General features: G+C 39.9%; 1 protein-coding gene across 2 annotated transcripts in view; it reads right to left on the reverse strand.

Annotated features, from left to right (window-relative positions):
• Positions 1–22626, reverse strand: part of rxrgb (retinoid X receptor, gamma b) — a 44680-nt gene that overhangs the window by 9390 nt on the left and 12664 nt on the right. Inside the window, exons 2-3 of one of the 2 annotated variants that reach the window (XM_054789675.1) lie at positions 21522–21672; positions 3332–3579 (exon numbers count right to left, since the gene is read on the reverse strand). In XM_054789675.1, coding sequence (XP_054645650.1) covers positions 3332–3579; positions 21522–21588 — 315 coding nt within the window. In that variant the 5' untranslated portion in view covers positions 21589–21672. The remainder of the gene's footprint in view (positions 1–3331; positions 3580–21521; positions 21673–22626) is intronic. The other variant, XM_054789676.1, reaches the window with a different exon arrangement.

Consider the following 22626-nt stretch of genomic DNA (forward strand, 5'->3'; position numbering starts at 1 on the left):
CACCAAAGGACCTCAGTCTCCTCAGCAGGTGGAGGCGACTCTGGCCCTTCTTGTAGAGGGCGTGGGTGTTGACGGACCAGTCCAGTTTGTTGGTAAGGTGAACACCCAGGAATTTGTAGCTGTCTACCAACTATATGTACGCTCCCTGGATGTTCACCGGTGTGAAGTGGGATGTTTTCCTCTGGAAGTTAATGATCATCTCCTTTGTCTTGCTGGTGTTGAGTTGCAGCTGGTTAAGCTCACTCCAGCTGACAAAGTCCCTGATGACCGTCCTGTATTCCAGATCATTCCCCTCCGAAACACAACCAACAATGGCTGTGTCATCGGAGAACTTCTGGATGTGACACTGTGGGGAGTTGTGTGTGAAGTCCGAGGTGTAGAGGGTGAAGAGGAAAGGGGAGAGCACCGTACCCTGAGGGGCACCTGTGCTGCAGAGTACCATGTCAGACACACAGTGACGGAGCCTCACATACTGTGGTCTGTTGGTGAGGTAGTCTATAATCCATGCAGTCAGTTGTTGGTCTACTCCCACCCTCTCCATCTTCACTCTGAGCAGTGACGGCTGGATAGTGTTAAAGGCACTGGAGAAGTCAAAAAACATGATCCTCACAGCGCTCCTGCTGTCCTCCAGGTGTAGCAGTGATCTGTGCAGCAGGTAGATCACTGCGTCGTCTACTCCGATCCTAGGCCGGTAAGCAAACTGCAGGGGGTCCAGCTGAGTGCCCACCAGGGGTCGCAGGTGCTGCAGGATAATCCTCTCCATGGTCTTCATCAGGTGAGAGGTCAAGGCAACAGGCCTGAAGTGGTTAGGCTCCTTGGGACGTGGTGTCTTTGGTATCGGGACCACACAGGAGGTCTTCCACAGGGCCGGGACTTTCTCCAGGCTCAGGCTGAGATTGAACAAGTGCCTTAACACTCCACAGAGCTGGTCAGCACAGTCCTTGATGATTCTTGGGCTGATGCCGTCCGGTCCTGGGGCCTTCCTTGCCTTGATCTTCTTTAGTTGACTTCTCACCTGATCATCAATTATGGAGAGGGGGGTAGAGGATGGCTGGGATGTGGATGTAGGGGTGAAGAGTGGTGAGTGGGTAGGGGATGGAGGGGGGGCAGACTCAAATCTGTTGAAAAACAGATTGAGCTCATCTGCCCAGATTTTGTCCCCACTGGCTTGGTCTCTCCCCACTCCTTTGCCATGGCCTGTGATGGTCTGCAGGCCTCTCCAGACTTCCCTGGCATTATTCTGCTCCAGCCGCTTCTCCAGTTTCCTCCTGTAGCAGTCCTTCCCCTTCCTGATCTTATGCCGGAGTTCCCTCTGGACTCTGCGCGGCTCCTCCTTGTCCCCCGAGTTGAAGACCCTCTTCTTCTTGTTCAGCAGGGCCTTGATCTCAGAGGTCATCCAGGGTTTGTTGTTGGGAAAACACCGCACCACCTCATCATCAAGAGTCTCATCATGAAATGGTATTAACACCGACTGTCCCTAAAGGCATAGATCCATACTGTCATTGGAAAGTATGTAGAGTGCATTGTGTGCTGAGCCCTGCAGCACTGGCATCCATTCAGCCTCTCAAGCATATGTTTGTGGACAATCAACACACAATATTCTAGTTCATTCCACGAGCAACCATTAGCTCTCTTGGTCCATTGTGGCAGGCAGAAAATGGAGAATCCTCCCATTTATTTTATATACTGTATATAGAGTTACACACACACACACACACACACAAACACACACACACACACACACGCACACACACAAACACAAGAGTACTGGAAAGAGTCCTCATTGAAAAGAACCATATTAGGATACATTACAAAACAGAAATGACAAAACTGCATCATAAAAGGACGCATGCATTTCGAGAGGCAAATAGAGCATAAGGACATGTGGAAAAAAGTCAAGTAAACAAGGAGGCTGTTCTTTTCTCTCAGTGACTAATTTTATGTCCGTCCTATGTTAATTTCTTCCATGTTTCTGTAAGTCTCACCTTTAGAGATACGCATCAAGCATACTAGCGCAAACTATGGGGGTGGCACATTGAGATTCAATGCAAACTTTGTGAACAGGCTGGTGAGGAACTATTTACGACATTACTTTCAATCAGGCGCAGAAACAAACAACCTTTGTAGAACAGCTGGGAGGATATTGCGCAAATATGAGTTGGACAGCAGCATAATAATAATAATACAGTAGTAATTGTAATAATATTACCACATTGACACAATTTCTTTTTTAGAAGACGATATTTTTTCCCCATGTGTCTTTTAGGGTCTTAATAAATGTATACATGCAAACCAACAGATGTGCCGATTTCTCCCCACCTAAGCCAGTCAGAGCTTTTCTTCCAGTCACTCACACCCAAACCAGTGACCTGGAGAAATGCAGGTGCGAGACCAAAACCCACTAAAGAAAAAAAAATGTCTCAAAGGCTGTTATCAAGTTAGTTGAACAGACGAGGCGTTACTGTGCTAATTTTAAAACGTTGATGATCAATGTAGCAGAGTCATACAACAGACGAGTTGTACCAGTTGTTGCACATATGATTTTTAATAATAATAATAATAACAATGGATTAGATTTTATTTTGCACTTTTCAGGGTACCCAAAGCGCTTCACAGTGAAGTGAACCCATTATTCATTCACTCCTCAGTCACACACTGGTGGTGGTAATCTACATCTGTTACCACAGCTGCCCTGGGGTAGACTGACGGAAACGTGGCTGCCAATTCACGCCTACGGCCTCTCTGACCACCACCAAGCATTCATTCACATTCATACACCAGTGTGGGTAGCACCGGAGGCAAGGTGGCGAAGTGTCTTGCCCAGATACAACAACAGCGACTGGGTGAAGGGAGCGAGGATCGAACCACGAACCTTCCGGTTTCTGGACGACCTGCTGTAGCTCCTGTGCCACTATCACCCAAAAAAGGTCAATCTGGTCTCAAAAAATATTTTTCCAAAAATGGGTCTATAAAGTGTAGTCAGGGTCATCTTAAATTTAGGTCAAAGTATCAGTTGTTGTCAAAAATGTCACTCTTCATCTTTGGAGAGTTTGTGTTTCTCTGGCACAAGAGTTCACAACTGGTCTCAACATATGGATGGGTGGAAAAATATAATATGAACAATATATACCTTATATGTGTAATAATAACACAATATTCTTTGTAAATTTATTCACAACCAACATTTGAGTATTGACCCACCAGTTGGGAATCATTGCTAAATGTTCATTCCAACGCATGTTCATTCCAAAGTACTAGGGCACTTACGTTTCCATTGTTTAAAACCCACACCAACAGCAGGACCTTACAAGTCGACAGACGTTTCCCTCACCTGCGGACTACCAAGCGGTCCGAAGTTCAGGTTGGGTGTGGATGGCAGTGATACAGCAGGTGAACCCAGGGATGAGGTGATGACGGAGTACGGTGAGGCCAGGCCGTTCATTGGGGAGCCCAAGTTGGACATAGGTGATGGAAGGTGCCTGGAGGTGCTGATGACGGATGGGTGGCCCACCATGTCGCCCATGGGTGGGGGGTGTGAGTGTGGGTGACGGTGGGCCGTGGTCATCGGCCCTGTAGAGTCTGCAAGACGAAGGAGAGTAGGATGCTGATTTAGAATGGTCTTTTAATCCTTATTTTATGCCAGAATAACAAATAAATGAACATAAAACATCCATGACAAGTAATAATGGTCATTCATTAACAAGTATATTGCACAACACAGCAGCAACAGAAGCAATATTCTAACAAATGCAAATGCAAGTGCAAATTGCTCAGCCAGCAATAATACCGCTGATGAGTTCATTGTAAACAACAGCACGCCAAGTGTAACACACTTTCACACCAACGCCAACAACATTTGAAGCAGATGTAGAGGTAGATAAAGCTGCTAGATGCTGATGACTCATATTCTATGCTGCTTGTCCTCCTACTTGGTGTATGCTGGAGCGTATTCCAGCTGACTTTTGGGCAAGAGGCGGGGTACACCCTGGACTGGTCGCCAGCCTATCACAGGGCACATATAGACAACCATTCATACTCACATTCATACTAATGGGCAACATCATCTAACATGCATGTTTTTCGAATGTGGGAGGAGTACCCAGAGAAAACCCACGCACAGGGAGAACATGTAAACTCCACACAGAGATGCCCAAACGGAGATTCAAACCCAGATCTTCCGGATGTGGCCAAACATGCTAACCACTAGGCCACCGTGCGACCACTGATTGACTTTGATTAGAAGCTTTAATTGGCTCATGTACGGTGTATTACGTTTCATCCTAAAATGATGTCAATCAATCACACAAATGTACATTTAACGTAACATTCTCATAATGTGACATACATAAAAATCATTGAACTAGTTGATTGTAAAACAGACCATACAAGTCTGCGCATCTAATTGCGTTAAAAAAGGTTTCTACATGTAATTTTTCAGTAAACTTTCAATTATTTGAATTTACAGACCATATACACAATTTTAATATTATATTTGGTCCTACACACTACATTTATATGGTTTTTATGCTTCAAAAACAGAGTGAGGCCCTCCTGCTTTTAAGTCGCAGGGTGCTGATCTTGCTTGGTATCTATCTGTTGATGTGAACTGACAGGCTGGCATTTGCATAGATGACCTACTTTAGAAATCTGTCAGTCAACGAACTAACAGGACGCAGTGTGTGCCATTTCGCGCATGTTTCTGACGCTTGTGAGGCCAACCTAAATTTCCGCAAATGCCAACTAACGCACACGGCGGTTGTTGTCACCCAACTTGCTGCTCACAGATGCAGTGGATTGCTAATGATGTCGGTGACTCAAATACAACAGGTTCCTTTATTTCAGTAAAATATTACCAATGTTGAAGCATGTGACATAATGTCAAATGCTCGTGTGACCACAAGCAAGCACATGACACATGACATTGGTATCATTTCTCACATGGTTAAGTAAGTAATAAACCCTTCCTTTATAATACGGTATTCATCTAATTAAGGAGAAAAGATGTTTGATTTAAACAAGTGATGGACATCAGGTTTGGTTACTGTAAATTCTCAAATTAACGCCTCTATTTAATTAACGAACAACGTCTTCTATGGTCGATGTGTGTTCTACATATAAAAGCAAATAATAGGCGGGGAATCTAATTAGCATCGGGTCAAAAAACATTGCCATTAAAATCTATGTCTGCAGACAACATCCTGATGTAGGTTTTATGACCAATGACTGCACTCTAAATCACTATTAAAGTAAAAAAAAAATGAAGCTATTTTATATATACAGTCAAACCTCGATTTTTGAACGCCTGTTTTCATCTGATTTGTTTTTTGCCAAAATTTTTCCCCAGTCTCTTGGTTATCGCACAATGAAACTAGTCTGTAGGCCTGTCACAATAATCGATAAATTGATTAATCAAACGATAAAATAAACAATGTCGATCATTTTAGCTGACCTTGATAAATTGACATGTGCATGCATTCGTGTTTGTATACCTTGTCTCTCTTTCAGGCTGGATGACAAGAGGGTTCGTTCTGCAGCTGTCAGTGCGCGTTGGTGCTACAGTGGAATGAACGGAGAGAGTGAACCCTCCTGTCATCTCCTCCCCTCTTTTTCCCTGTACGTGGAAGTGGGGCGATCTTGGCTAGCAGCAAATTAGCCTCGTGAGAAAGCATACGCTAATATGAATGACGGCACAAAAGGGATCGTTTCGAAGGCGAATGCCACATCCCCAGTGTGGGAATATTTCCGTTTTAAACAAAATGAACAAGTTGAGTGCATGAACGCCGAGGAACTGCGATGTCGCATTTGTTTGAAAGTAGTGACGAGGAAGCAGAGGAATATGATAGAGATGTGAACGACAAAGCGATGCAACCGGATAACCAGATTGAGGAGCTAATGATTCCGATTAGCCGATAAACGAATGCTGTATCGATAATAATCAGTCATTCATTTTAGATTAATTGATTGTGGAGACATGCACCGGGTATCGTGAGAGAGGCAATCGGTTGTTAGTGTCTTATAAACTACGCTTGGGCTTGAGCTGCCGCCGAAACGCGCCGGCCGCTAATTGCTAGCGCCATTCATGAGCTGCTAGCACCGGCCATTAGCTAACTAGCTAGCGCTGGCCAGTTGGCCGGCTAGCTAGAACACCGAACATTTTTGGATTCATTTCAAGGAGGGTGCAAGCAGAATTCACCAAGCGTTTGATTGTTCACCCACTAATAAGGAATGTGATCTGGGTTGGGACTGTCGTGAAACATGTTGAGCCTAGAGTGTTGAAAACACTATGTTCAGTCTGAAATGTTGTATGATTACCATTATGACATTTTGAGTATGGGATTGTTTACTTTTCCAAGCTAAAACAGCATTTTCATCACACTCACACTGGCAAGTACTTCTATTTACTTATCTGTACTTGGAAGACATGTGTCATTATTTAAGGGGCTTTGCACTATTTATTTATTTTGTATTATTAATTGGACAGAAGGTTAAGACTTGTGTTTTTTCATTGTTATATTTTATATAGATAGTTAGGTAGATAGGTAGATAGATAGATAGGTAGGTAGGTAGGTAGGTAGGTAGGTCGTTTTTTTAATTCTATCGTAACCTGTGTATCTAGATTTGAATCGAATCGTCTATCACAAAGAGATTTACATTGATAGAATACAACCAACTTGTATGCACACCTAAAACGGAGGTGGAAAGGAGCCTTCATCCCGAAAGTCAGTCAGTGTCGCTCGCTACATTGCAAAAGAAATGCAACATTCTGGGAAATGTTAAAAATGTGTGACAGACAGTCCGAATTGCCTGGGAGAACGTACATGTATAACGTGTCACAAACAGCAATTCCTGAACTGTGTAACCGAGTGAATGTCGAAGGACATCAGAAACATTGCATTTCACTCTGCCACCACAAATATATGGGCCAACTCAAATATGACCCCCTGCATTAGTTTAACAATACTTTATATAACTACGTGAGAGTGTGTGGAGTGTTTTTTTTCTTAAAGGAGATGCAGTCAATTTTATTTTCACTCAGGTTTTTTTGTCTGTTTTGTTTGTCAATATTGTTGTCAATATTATCTATTATCTACAATATCTACAATAATATACAATAAAATCTACAATAATTTATATAGGACAATTATAGACCAGCAAAATTTTTTATCGTGACAGGCCTATTAGTCCGTATACCCTGTACTGTAACATCCTGTGGAATCGAGTGCCCAAACAAACCCACCAACCAACTCACCTTGATTTTTTAAAATTGAATTCGACTTCTAAATAACCCGCCATGGAGCCAAAGAAAGTTGCGAGTGCTGGAAATTTGACAAAGTAGGTGAGAAACACTATTGAATTCGAGAAAGAACTCATCCAAAGTACGCCGATGGCGTCCCCTGCTCTTCTCCCTCTCTGCTCCAAGCCGTCTTCGCCAACAAGAGTCTTCAATTATGGTCTAAATGATGTTAAATGTTCATTTGTCCATTTCATTTGCCATTTCTAAATATTTCACATTGTTTTCTGCATGTACAACTGTAATAATCTACAAAATGTATTTTTCTTCATGTGTCTGGAATGGGTTAATTGAATTTACAGTATTTCTTATGGGAAAAATTGCTTCTGTTTTTGTACTTTTCGGTTTTCATCTGACCTTTTGGTTATTATACTTGGTCTATTAAAACTAAGGTACCACTGTAAATGAGTTTTCACATTCACAAATAACTCTGCTATACAGCTGTCGAATGTTTCCAAGGAAGGTCCCGTCCTCTGCGCATTTATGAAAATCAATCAGCATTCTGTTAATTGTGTGGAATTGATAGTTGAAGATTTGCATCTTGAAGAAACTGAATCAAAATGTGCATGACTTGGCTGGAACCAGCGGAGGCAGTCTTAAGAGACAGGCATCAAAACAGGAGTTGGGAACATTCAAAAGAAAGAGATTCTCTCATCCCATGCTACTAATTTTAATTTGTCCATAGGGGAACTGTGACCCTCTGCTTCCGGATAATTTATTTTCCCCAAAGTCAATCATGTGAATCGAGTCAATCCCCTGTTCCGACACACAAAATCTACAAATGGATGTTATTAATGTTTTACAGTAAATAATATTTGACATATAATTCACCACAGAAATCTGATCATGCATGCAAGATGATTTATGCTGACATCTTTTGGAAATGTGATGCCAAGAATGTGCTCTTTCGTTATCAGTCATGATGGCCACTTAAGACATCAGCACAATATTATGCACGATCAGCAATTTAGAAAAGAAAAAGTCCTCCTTAATTTCCTGCGTATTGATGAGAATTAAAGCTGACTTAGCGTGGAAACTCCGAGAAATGCAACTTTCACATGTCAAATAATTGTGAAAGACAGAAGAATGTATTTGAATCCAGGCCATTTGCTCCCACCCTGGACGCTAAGGAACACGATGTTTTGCAACTTCCTGTTGAGCTCCACAGCCTTACTCATCAGCTTCTACTTTCTCCAGTGAGCTTTGAGTGATCCCTGCAAGGTAAACATATCTTGGGCTGTGCCTTTCAAACACACACACAAGCTCTCATAATGCAACTAAAAGTGAGAGAGTGCAGAGTCGTCTATCTATCTGTGAAGCAGGATTACGTAATAGACGACCACTGTACAGCGTCTACCGTGTCTTCATTTTGCACAGCGACACTTTTCTCTATGCGCATGACAAATTCTCATCAGGGCTTGTAAAGATCGAGTTCTATTTTGGTAAGCGCTGAGTCGGACAAATAGCAAAGAGGACTATCACGAGCCCAGCCAACTATTAGGCAACTCTCTACTCTTGCCTGCATTGATATAACCGGACCGCTTGTGATGAGAAGTGCTTCTCCAGTCTTTATGTGAGAACTACAACATTACATTAAAATGGACTTACAGTTGTGTACTGTTTCTCATTTCACTATTTTCCCGTAAAGTGTGTGTAAAAGTAATGATTGACATTGCAGTCAGCTAACATCTTCAGGGAAACTCCAGGCTTTAATTGTGTATATCTTCCGCTTATTACAGCAGATCGCTTTTCGCCAAGGTAACGGCCAGCAAATGGCGAAAAACTGTGGGTAATTGATACGCCCATAAAAATATCTATTTTTGACACACACGGCTCGCCGCCTCCCTCCCCCAAACCCTCCAGCTAACTGAAAATGACATTTTCCCCTGATTTTCAGAACATTTGCAATAAAAGTGGCAGCTGTAATTATTAGATTAAAATGAGGTCCACAACCCGTTCTCTTTTCAATGGCCCCTGTTCTCTCACAACACAATCAAAGTTTAAGCCGTAAATACGCTATTCTTAAAGTATAAAATGTATAAATACTCACCATCAATGAATAATAACGTAAAATGATCAATGAACCGATGGAATCAGAGTAGAGGCCAGCAGACTGAAGCAGGCGTTTCTCCAACCTGCATCTACATAATCCACACTGCTTCCCTGCTGTAAATCCAGTAATGATTTACGATAATAACCCGTGCTGTATATTTTACCAGTGTTATCCTGTATTTATACATTTTTACCGACTATGGTGAAATAAATGTCCCCCCCCCCCACCCCCCCGAGTTCCCCCCAGGGGTGCCCCCCCACTATTTGAGAAGCACTGCCTTTATGTTACGTTGTTGTATGTGATATAGGACCACTATCGCGACAAGTTCAGAGATAGTATACATGTAATAACTGGCCACATACTGGCGAAGACAGGCGTGGGCAAATACAGCTCATTAGCATTAAAGCCACACAAACGGCGTTCCCCTTTTAAACTGTAATTTTGGACATTTCCAATAAACTATTGTAGGACCTCTGAGCCTTATTTAAAATTGTTGAAAAATATAATAAAAATAAAAAAGCTACAGCAAAGTAGCATAACGTGGTCCAGGGGAGCTCAAATGGACGCATCCTCAAATGATCCACCTCAAGTGATTGTTCCATCTCGTCCATACAACGAAGCAGTCACATCTCTTTATAGAGATAAATCTTATCTTATCTTATCTTATGAAACCTCCATTCCAGATCTGTTCCAATGATTCTCGTCTGGTTGACTTTGGCCAGACCGATACAGCACTGTGAGCTCGTGCAAGCATCTATTTTGAGAGCAAACAGACAAGCTCAGTGAAGGACACCCTTTGACCGGTGTCTCCAGCCAAAGGTTAGCTGTTGCCAAACTCCTGAAACGTGTTCAAAAAGTGGTCCTGTCTGTCCGACTGCAGCTCTCGTGTTAATGGACATTTCTGGAAAATGCGTGCCGTTGATGGTAGTACAACTCACTGAATGACACAAAGCAGTCAATGACATTTAGCGATAAAACAGCAGAACTTTAATGTCAGCTGTGATCGGCTACATTGTGTCATACAAAAGCTCATACATACAAAAGCTCCACGTTATGCTAAAATGTGTTTAAAATGTGATTTATCAGATGTGAACACTAAAACAATTAAATGTTAATCTTGTATCAACTTAATACTTGCGTATATAATATAAAATAAATATAAAAACTGAGTCCACCCCCTCACATTTCAGCAAGCGTTTTTATTTATACATTTCTACAGTATTATCTTATCATGGGGCAATACTTTGGAAAATAAACTTAGATATAGTTTAGAGTAGTCAGTGTGCAGCTTGTATGGAAGTATAGATTTCCTATCCACTAAATATGATTCGATACACAGTCATTATTGTCTAAATGCCTGGCAAAATAAATGCATCGTACAGATGCCTGAGTGCTGCCGGCACTCGGGGGTGTAGTCTCATTAAGGGAAACATGAATTCCAACATTCTGAAGAAGAGCATGATCAGTTGTGGTGGATGGCAGTTTTACAACATGCTAACAAGCCCAAACACACCTCCAAGATGAAAAGTGCCTCGCTGGGAAAGGTGGAGGCCAAGTATGTTTCCTCCAAAGCTGAACCCAATCGAGCATTTGTGGGGCGTCTTCAAGCAGCGGAAGGAAGATGGAGGAGTGCAAGGTGTTGAACATCCAGAAAAGGATTCCAACCTGTGCAGTTCTGGTGAATTCCATGCCCAAGAGGATTAAGGCAGTACTAGATAACAATGGTACCCACACTAAATATTCACACTTTGGAAACCATTTGGGCATGTCCACTATGAGGTGTACTCACTTGTGTTGCCAAATGGATGGGATGATGCTCTGCTTCTCTAAGTCACAGTATATGTTGGAATTCATGTTTCTCTCAATGACCTGCAGATGCCCAGTGCTGGCAGCACTCATGTACCATGCTTGACTGTAGACACAATTATTTTGCCACCCACTACTACTACTTAAACAATAATGGCGAAGTGTTGACTCATATCAGTGGATAGTAAATCTATACTGCTATACACGCTTACGACTCTAAAGGATATCCAAGTTTACTTTCTATAGTATTGTCCCTTGAGAAGCTACAATAATTCAGAATTGACTCCTTTTGTGGCGGAAAAAAGCTTCAAACGTGTCATCACCCTGATGTGGTGATCAACAGGTTTTAAGAGACATCCCAGATTGAAAACCCTCTAAATCCCCTCACTGTTAATTACAGGCTGGTATCTGGATGGAGCGCTCCACTGTGGGGGTAATTCAATAAGCACCGCGGCCCACTAACTAATAATATCTCCTCTCCGGAGAGCAGTGTGGGAGCGGGCAGAGGAAGGCTAAGCAACGGGGGTGGGAGTAGCAAATCGACTCCAAAACAACACATGCCTTAATACAGTATATACCAGATTAGCCAGCGCAGGATGGATCTTCAACTTCCATCTGTTCAATACCTGTTGTTGTGTGTCTGCACACTGTGGCTGCATGCTCTTGTCTACTGTACATATCTGTCACTGACCAAAAGCCAGAGAGCAAAGTCTACAGTCATCAGGCAGAGCTTGTTAGATAGAACAGAGGGACATGTAATTAACAACCCTTATAGCAATGAGGAAACACACACGCACACAGAGGTCTCCCATGCACACAATAAGCAGCACCCAAAACATTCATTTCTTTGCTAAATGAGGTTGATGCCTGATCAATTGTGTCACTAAATCCTCTTATCCCTGGGTAAGTATCTGCAGCTCAGCAGGCCAGCTGTCAAGAAGGTGGGAGGCCAAAGAGGAAGAGCAGGAAGAGGAGGAGGATGGATGAATTGATGGATGGGGGAGAAGAATGTCCCGCACAGAACCTGACCCCCCACCCTCCACCCTCCAACCCAAAGCTAACATGATCCTACACAAACATATAATCATATACTATGCCTGTAGTTATTCATTACCAACTTTCTGTCAGTTTTATCTATAATATATTTGGTATTTATTTATTTGCTACATATTTATTTATTTGGTATTTATGGGGTCGAGACGAGATTATATTTTAACCTTACTTTTAAGAAATTACAAAATGTAGGCCTATATTTAACTGAGCTACAAAACTGTGAAGGTACATTTTGAAATGTTTTCTATCTTTGCATGTATAACCTACAGTCCTTAACTAAAAAAAACTAAAAACTAATAGTGTGCTGTACTAAATTTTTTTCATGAAACATTTTTACACAAAAAATATTGAGTCAATATAAAAGATGTTGAATCCGTTACATGTTACACCTAATTAATTGAGTAAAAACAATTTCAATAATTGAGTAGATCTGAGTAGGTCATCTTTATTTTTAACCATAACCCATACATTTGTGTAAATATCTTAAATATCTTAAGTCAATGCAACTAAGTTACCACGGTAAAGATCATTGATGTTTTGAGTAGATTTGGTTAAAAATGCATTTTTTAAAACTTAAAATTAGACTTTTGTTTGACAAACAAATGATAACTAGTTATACAGTTTGAGTAATCAATTGAATTTGTTACAGTAATTTAATTGTAGGTAGTATATACATATAGGCATCCTTCTGTCTCAGGAGACAATGATAGTGTTGGGGCTGGTTTTGGCAAGGTGGCTGAAGTGTCTTGCCCCAGGACACCGACTGGATGGAGGGAGTGAGGATCAAGACGCCAACCTTCGAGTTTCTGGATGACCTGCTCTACCTCCTGAGCCACAGATGCCCCACTGACTCGATTGACCCTACTATATTTAACCTTTTAGATTAAAATGAAACAAAGTATAACAGAAAACAAAACACACATGATAACATTTCACCTGGATGTTTATTTTTAACAGTGGTTTTAATGTACTACACTAGTACACTTAGCAAATGGCATAAAACCGTTCCTCCTATAAAATCAGCTGAATGGAACATTGCATAAATCAAATGCAGTATTTAGAATTTAACAAGGATTAAATATTTTAGGAACAAAGTATTTTTCAGGTCATCACAATACAAAGTCAAAAGGCTTTTGAACTGAATTGATTTCACAACTTGTAATCGCAAACATTTCGCATTTGAACTCAGGTCCAGTAACCAGTTACAACAATAAGTCCTGACATGACCTCCTTTATGTGGCTGAATTGCACCCAGGACAAAAAACAATCATATTGCAGATACAAATGCAAACATTATCTCAAAAGTTGTGGGAGGGAAAAATCTATCATGTAAGCGATAAACAGGAAGAATTTAACAACAAAGCAGCTCTGGTTTGTACTTGTACTTTACCCCTCTGGAACACATTGTAAAACTTATAACCAATGCTTGGCATAAAACTATGAGTGGACACAAATAGCAGTATTTTAAAAAAACAAACACCAGAACTAGATGTCATAAAATGTAATAACAAAAAAAGCCACGTGACATCAAAAGTTGTTTGGAACAACTTTGGCACTTTGAGTAAAATAACTGTTTGGTATATTCCAAGAAACACATTTGGTAATAACGTGAACTTCTCATGCAGTTCAGAACCACCAAGACTAACCCAATTTTGCATTGAAATTAAGAATTAAGAAAAACTCAATATGAAAACAATGTGGTGCTGATTAGGTGTTGATGCCAAATGGAAGTTTCTCAACAGCCAGTAACTACACACACAGGTAGTTTTTCAGTCCCTGTATCTTGGTTGAAAAGTTCCCAGGATCCAGCTCAAGCAGCACCTTTTGGAATACCTCAAAAGTATATTTGAGGTTCTTTGGGTATCTCAGAGCCAAGGCATAGGTTACTCCCAACATGTAGCTGCAGGCCCTGCTGAGATCCCAAAGCCTGCGGAGGACAATGTTGACCTCAATCACAATCCTGACATCAGAAGGTTCACTGACTGACCCATCCTAGGTCCGCAGCCGATAGATCTTAAACAACAACATCTTGTAGCTCTGTCTTCATGCAGCCTCCTGTACCGCCAAGGACAGGACGCAGCTTTCCCATGAGCATTTCCGTCCTCGCAAGCGTTGATGACGTCACAAGGCTTATCGCAATTTACTCAATGTATTAAGTCGATGGGAAAGTCTGAATATTAGTCATTTTAATGACTCAGAATTTTAGTGTTTGAAACGAATCTTCACCATCACAAAATACACAATTATTTAGATTTAAACAGATGTAAGAATCCTGATCTGTTTTTATTTACTAGTTGATTTTAATTAATGGACATTTTGAAAATTATATCAACTAAGACAAAATTAACAGTTACAATTACAGCCATTATACTTCTCAACTAAAAAAAAATAACATTTGCAATATGCAGAGACTTTATTGAGCTAATATAACTTTGAAATAACTATTACTGTATTAAGGGGCTGAATAACTTTTTAGAGTGAAGCATGATGCTTTTAACTTTTTCCACAAACTGAAACAAAAAGTAAAATTACCCTTACTAAGATTTAAACCACAGTAAGTTTGCCAAGTCCCAACGTTGTTACCCACTACGCGAATCAGCAACCAAAAAGAAAAGAACTCTTACATTATACACAACTGCCAAGTAGTATATGTGACTTCCTTATTGGCTGAAGTTTGGCATTAATAGCTCCAGCTTGTAATTAAATATTGCCAGCTCATTGTTTTTGTCTTATTTACTTGTCTTTATCAAGTTATGTCAGGACTGTCCAGCTGTCCTTTGATATTTATCATTTTAAAAAACCCGTTATACATATATTTGAAGACATATCTTTGTGTTTTTATTAGAGCTGTCAAAAATAGCGCGTTAACGGGGGTAACTAATTTATTAGTTAAATATTTTTGCGTAATTGACACATACGCATCATGGCAAGCCACGGCTCTCTGTTTTAATGACAGACGGCAGCACAGCGTAGCGCCCCACAGAGTCACAGAGAGTCTGACTATCTTCTATAACTTTATTCTGACCTGAGCACATCAAGAGTGCAATTCCAAAACCATATACCTGTATGTATCTCCAACTCCAAACAAACGCGTCTCTAGTCCGTTCGTCATTGCAACAACACTTCCTCATTGTCACTAGACAGATAGCAAGATGCATTCATAGACACTTCGAACATCACAAAGAAAAATAATAAGTGGATATTCTTCACTCACTTTGTAACTTTTAATGCGGAAGTACAATTTGCTGCATTTAATTATGCTCGGAAATCCCAGAAAATTCACTCAAAACATGTGAATTCAACTTAATTGACAGGGTGTCTTTGAACGCAACTCCTGTTAAAGTCACTGTTAAAGTCTGATTCAAATATTCTGCTATTAAAGAAACCAGTGTCGGGTAAATAGATTTTCAGACATGTGTGCCATCTCTTAACTTGATTTAAATTTTCGGTTAATTTGGCGCTGGTAATACAAACAGATACTGTGTATATAATCCTGCCTGTCTTTTGTCTGAATTTCACTAAAATACAGTAAAAATGGGCATATTTCAGACATACTGTCACATGGTGATTATTCATGATTAATTAATATGAAACCCGTGATTAATCTGGTTAAAATTTGGCCAGGGTATGAATGCTTTCTGGCTAGATCAGACATGTGCAAACTACAACCCGCAAGTAGGGATGGATATGCCAAATTGCTACTTTTGAAATGGTGCAGGTGCTTAAACGGTGCCCGAACCGTGACTTTTAAATCAAAACATATAAATGTTGGCCAAAACAATGCATTTTGTGACATGGCAATTGAACATAATAGTAATTTAAATACTTCAATAATATAAACAAAATGATAACTAAGTAATAAATTCACCATTGTGAAATCAAATCCACAAAAAATTGTCATAATTATCACAGTAAAACCATCAGCAATACACAAAACAAGAGAATGTGCAAAAAAATGTCCTGCTTGTGATGTTCAGAATTCCACTGTTCGTGAATGCACCTAACTTGCTGTAACCGTGATCCGTTGATAAAGATTGGTTGCGTTGCTATTGTGAATAGCACTACAGCAAAATATGTGTGCGGTGTTTGAACTACTGCTGGCGTATTAAGGCGTGCTTCTGTTGAGACTTACAAGACATCACTTGCATAATATCACCTGAAGCACTTGTTGGAGGTTGCTGAATCTGCATTAATTAAAAAAATGAAATAAGGCACCGTCACACAGTTTTTTGGTCTGGTTAGTACCGTTAACGTCAGTACCGGTGCCAATATGGAACCGAGTTTCGAAAGACATCTCTACCCGCCATATAACTGACTCGCCTCTGTTTCCAATTTTTTTTTTTTAAACCATTAACCATCAAAGCTGCAGCCGGAAATAGGATTTGAAATGCTATTTTTAAGATAACGTACGGAAGTCTGGTTTCTGAATCTAGAAACTCTGCGCTTTCCGGTGATATACAGTACAAGTCATTACAGTAATCATAAGGGCTGCCTCACAGCAGCACCAGGAAGATGAAGCTTTCATAGAAAGCAGAGTGGGTGGCCGTTTGTTTACAAAGCCCGTGTGACAGAGATGGCCAGAGAAGCAGGCTTTCTAGGACAAAGTTCTGCGGAAAAGTAATATTTTAATCTGACATTTGGGTGTTTTCATGTTATGCTGTGTTTTTTGTATCATTTTTGCTGTGTTTTCAGTCAATAACAAAACATGTCAAGGAGATTATCTGCGGACTAAACAAGGCTCAATGTTCATATACTCTTGATATTTGATGTTTTATAGTTCATAGTTGATATTATAAATCCCAAATCCTTTATTCATGTACATTCTGGGTGTCTTATTGACTAAACACCTACAAATTAAATGTGTTTTTTGAGTTGGTGTGTCATTATACAACACTTTTAGCATACAGTTATGCAAAACTGCCAGCTGTTTAAAGTACTTCTGAAAAATGCCACCAGAAATATGCTCACCCAGTATGTCACAGCAATCTCCAGATACAATGCCAGTGAGATGTAAAATAAATAATTCATAAATAATAAATCAATAAATAGCTATGCAATATTTTTTGGGGAAAAGTCACTAATATTTTGTTGTTAAATTGAGTTTAAACACAACATGTTTGAAATTTTTGAATAATTAAAAAACAACTATATTAATATAAATATAATATTTACATATGTCATATATTTTTAAGGAATTATTTAATGCAAAATTCCATTACAATAAATTTATATTCATTCATTCACTATTCATTCAAGGAATGAATTAATTAATATGGACATATTAAATATGTATAAACCGTCTCAACTTCAAAAGGCTAAAATACAATGAATGTGTTGAAAATGATATATTTTTAAAAAGTAGAGCACTTCTTTATTTGTTGTTATACAGCTAATTGTTTTACCCCATCAAACCATACGGCTGTAATAACACAAACAACTTGCACCAGTGAACTTCTTTGACCCCTGAATTCTGCTCTGTGGTGAACCCTCCAGTGAACACACACAAACGTTCCCTGAAAGAAGAAGACAAACGACCTCTGCTCCATTTTCTTCCCAAACCCTTGTCTGTTTCTTTTTAGTGGTACAACATCTAACAAACTTGCTAGCGCCGCACATACCGGATTACACATGTTAAAAATATGTCCCCAAAATGAAGGCAGCCATGCCCTCACATCTGCTCAAATTTTACAGTACAAACTTTTTACAGAGAAAGAGACAGTTGATCAATGAGGAGACCAGGACTGAGATAAAGGTTGTTTTGCAATTGATAAAAAACGCAAACAGCACAAATCTGACTAGATTAGACTGGTCTGTCGGACTTTGCAGTGATCTTAAAAAAATAATATCCTAGCAAGCAAGTAGCTGGACTAATGCATTTTACTCTAACTGCAAAGTTAAACAATTGTCAATTAACTGGTTTTACCGCACTTTTTATATCCTATCAATCACTGAAAGTATACATGTAATGAAAAAAAACATTGCATTTCTACCATGAGGAAATGTTTGGTAAAACAGCTGTAAAACCACCTATACAAAGCCAACACGAACAACAACAAACCGCCCCAAAATTGTCTTGCATTGGACATAAAAACTGATTAATCGATTAATAAAATCTGATTAATAAAAACGATTAATTCGTTTGTGCAAAATTACAGTAGGTGCTGGTGAATGGCATCTTGAGGCAATTCAGGCATAATAATAATCATGGAGTATTAAGAGACTTCTTATCTGTGACCAGCAGAGGCACTGTTGATTTAGTCTCCACTAGTTTGCTGTCTAGTTGACGTCAAGGAAGTTGAGCTACTACGGTAAAAACTCAGGAGTGCAAAACATTCAGTGAGTGTAAGATTCCCACATTTCATTAACAATAATATTGTAATTACTGTAATTATAGCCAACGTGTTTTTTTGCATATACTGCAAAAAGGATGAGACGTTAATTGGAAGTAGGCAATAATTGGAAAGAGGTTGTTATTTCTAAAATTTGAAAACTCATTATAACAACATCATTTTTTTAACTTTAATAATGATTTGGAGTACATAAGAAAGTGGAAAGGAAAATGTGGCTCTCTTTGACCACATGGTCTTTTACTAGCAAGTAGTACATATTGCATGACACAGTAGCAAAAGAACCAATGTTGAAATAGCGGAAAGTAGCAATCTGCTCAGCCGTTAATATCACTGATGAGTTCATTGTAAACAGTACAGTAGGTGCAACACGCACAAGTTTCACATAAACATCTGAATGCCAATGTTTTAAAGTGCATGCAGAGGTGGATAAAATGCAAATGCTAATGTTTTCAGCGCTAATTAGAAAATGCTTTGGAAGATCACGTGTTAATTGGAACAATTAGGGTATTAATTAAATAATGCTCAGTTGCTGGAGTTGCTGGGCTGCAGTTCGTTGATCAATTTGACAAAATAATAAGTCATAGGTTTGTCACCGGGACCTGAGAAACTGCTGCAATGATGCACACCTCTTCCTCTGATTTATCCGTTGGTTGGTAGTAGCACACCTTGGAAGTGGTGTGAAGAGACTAAGTGAAAATGGTCTATTCTGAGAACATGACTCATAAACAAACACACACACACACTGTTATTCAGTGCGCATGACATACCAGGGTGACTGACCTCTGTGGACTCGTGGCAACAACACCACCCACAGAGGAACAGTTTAATTTGTTTTCCTAATGCAAACGCATGAAATGAACTACCCCCGAGCCATGATGCAAAGACATGAGTAGAATAGACATGAGCTGTGTGGCTTCAAAATAGTGATTAGCTCATAAGTTAGCAATCAGTCCATTGCTTGACTTTCACCACTACCAAATTTGGTACACACCTTTTATTCACTGAAAAATACCACTGCAGGGGCATGGGCAAGATCCAGACGGAGACGTTTTCAGGTGAAAACGGCAAAATATTTTATCTTTTATCATTTCAGCCAGTCTTCTGAAGCATTTTGACCACAAGCCACAGGAGGCGCCATGAATGTCATTACTGTAGATGGGGCAGCATGCTTCACGTTGCACAACAAAAAAATGGCATGGCCTTTGATACATTTTCTCATACAAACCTCGCCCTGCTATTGTGAGGTGTAATTTGCTATTAAGCCGCTGCGGTAAAACGAATTGGCATTAGATAAAGACATGGGCGGAAGGTCAAGAAGTCAAGGCAATTAATGTACTGGAGGTGAAAAACATTTCAGCAACACTAACACAACACAAGGTTCCATCATTATAATTTATGTATTTTTATTTATGTAACATTTCTTTCAACCCTCTTTTTCATTTTTTCCAGCACTGCCTAATTTTTTTAATTCTTTTCTCTCGCTATTAGAAAATGGTAACTTTTCCACAGGGACAGGAAGTAAACAAACTATCAGTAATTTCAATTAAGGGTATTTAATCACAAAATGAAATAACCTCAGCTTCTTTCTACTCCTTTTCCCACATGTTGAACTGTGTAAACATGTGAGGACACTGAAGTAGACAAATAAATCAGTGTGCAAATTTAGAAGCTCTTATTGTAGGTTAAAGTCGATTTACATGGATGCCTTGCCCGTGTGCCATGATGAGAAACTCAAAAGTAAAGTTGCCATATTTAATTGGAAAGCATGTATCGCCAATGTTTAGGATTCAAAATGTGACAGGATATGACAATACAGTATGTCCCGTTTAAGGACAAAAGTGGAAAAGAGCATGACTGCACTGCACACACAAGCACAGATGCCAGCTAATGGTCTGAGTACAGTATGTGTGGCAGCAAAACCAGCTCATCACATCAACACCTCCCACCACGTCTCTGAAACACAGGAAGGAGCAGACGACAAAAGCAGAGCGACCAATGATGGATGAAGGATGCTGGCCAGCAGATGCACAGCAATGAGAGCAAGCAGGATGGGGTGGGGGTGGGTGTCTATTGGGAAGGGACGAGTGTTGAGAGACGTGCAGATAGTGAAGGACGAGGCAACAAGCGGGGCGGGGGTATTCCCCGTCAGGAGGGGGTTTCCCTGTATTTAAGGGTCGCATATGTTTGAGATGGTTTGAATGAAACAGTCAATAAACATCTGGTGCATGTAATGCAATCAATGTACAGTAATCCTCTAATCTGGCCATAATAAAACAATTTTTGGCATTGAACCTTTAATAAAAAATAAAATATTATTGCACTACCTAGATTACAAAATTAAGATTTTTTTTATATAGTATTGTACATTTTTTCATATGTATCCTTTATTAGCAATTTAATTAATTTAAAAATATAAATATTAAATATATTTATTATAGGTTTGTCCTTTTTATTTAATTGCTTTATTTGCATGTTTTTTTTAAATACAACATTAATAATAAAACACTATTTGCTTTCTGCTAAGTTTTTCCTTATTTATTTTTCCTTTTTTTTAATTTATTTTATTACGTTCATTTTTTTAACATTATATATCTATTTAATTTTAGTATTTCCTTTGTTTTGCTGATGAGCTGGGAAAAATCACATGTGGTATCCAGTGTCTGTTTTAATGAACCTGTTGAAGTTACCACATATGGTGTCGTTCTTGATAAGTAAAAATTTTTAGTGTAACCTACACTGAAGAGCCAACACAACAAAGCAGCACACATTATTTGCTCTGAGAGTGGGAAAGATAAGTTTTAAAAAGAGCATTCAGGGATTAGAGGTATTACCATAATGCATCTGCTTGAGCTTGAGCTTTTCGTGGGAAAAACACAGAACATAAAAAAAGAAAAGAACACACAACTGACCCTGATATGCCTCTCATTATTACTATCCCCTGCAAGGACGCAGCGAGCCGACTACTCACAGTGGCCATAACCCAGCTCCCTCCCGGCTCCACCTCCAGTTGCAGGTAAAACCGCAGGTTGCCACATGCCTTCGGGTGCAAGTGTGTGGCACCGGCGGGACGCCAATCACCGGCCTGCTTCTTCAGAGTCAAGGGATGGTGTGCTGACGGGCTAAAAAATGAGGCGGAAACTCCGGATCACTTTTTAGGAACAGTGAGGAGGTGGAGAGCAAAAAGAGGCGGAGTCCATCAGTGGCGATTACAAGATTAGCCAGATTATCCTTCCCTAGCGATCAATCCCAAAGGAACTGTTTGCTGCCCGACTGATGACACAAATCAACTTGTGCGTCTCTCTCTGTTCTGAAAACTCATGCAGGGGACACCTTTTACAATGCACGGTGTCTGCCGTGGAATTGACGGTAGTGGTGGTGAGGGGACACTAAAAGTTGGCAGCAGCAGGAGGAGGGGGATCATACTTACAGCAGAAGCCATAGTTTCCAATTACTGCTTCTTAAAAAGGGTTCAGACATGACTAAATGGAGACGCTCACACCGTTTGTAAACAGTGCCCATGCATTTTTGTGAGTTGCTATTGCAAAGAGTCCAAAATATAATACAATATACATAGCAGTGTTAGTCTATCTTCTTAGCTAACATGTTAGAAGCTCTGTCTTTGATATGATATGCTGTTTACAGTATGCAGGAGATGCCGCTATTGCAGTTCTGCCTACAAACCATGGAAACAAGGATAATCAGGATCCTTTCCGTACTGTGAAGGACCAAGCTGAAATGTACCGCTTCGTAGGCAATATTTTATTTTCCATTGCCAAACACTGTGAAGAGTAGAAATACTACCCTTATTGATACTGTCTGATTTAAATTTCTTTCCTTAGGGCGTACTCACACTACGCAGTTCGTACCGTGATGGACTTTGGCACATGGGCTGGGCTGCTTTCACACTGTGCATTCGTGGTTCGGCTTGTTTGCTTGTCCTACCACTTTTATTTTGCTGTATTCCTGCAATTTTCTCAACTTTGTGGATTATTTCCTATATTATTTCAAGTCGTTCTGATCCTTTGCTAGTCCACAGACCTTATACTATGATCATTTTATCATTGCAAAACTGC

This window comes from Dunckerocampus dactyliophorus, chromosome 10 (genome assembly GCF_027744805.1).
Source record: "Dunckerocampus dactyliophorus isolate RoL2022-P2 chromosome 10, RoL_Ddac_1.1, whole genome shotgun sequence".
In the NCBI taxonomy this organism is placed as follows: Eukaryota; Metazoa; Chordata; class Actinopteri; order Syngnathiformes; family Syngnathidae; genus Dunckerocampus; species Dunckerocampus dactyliophorus.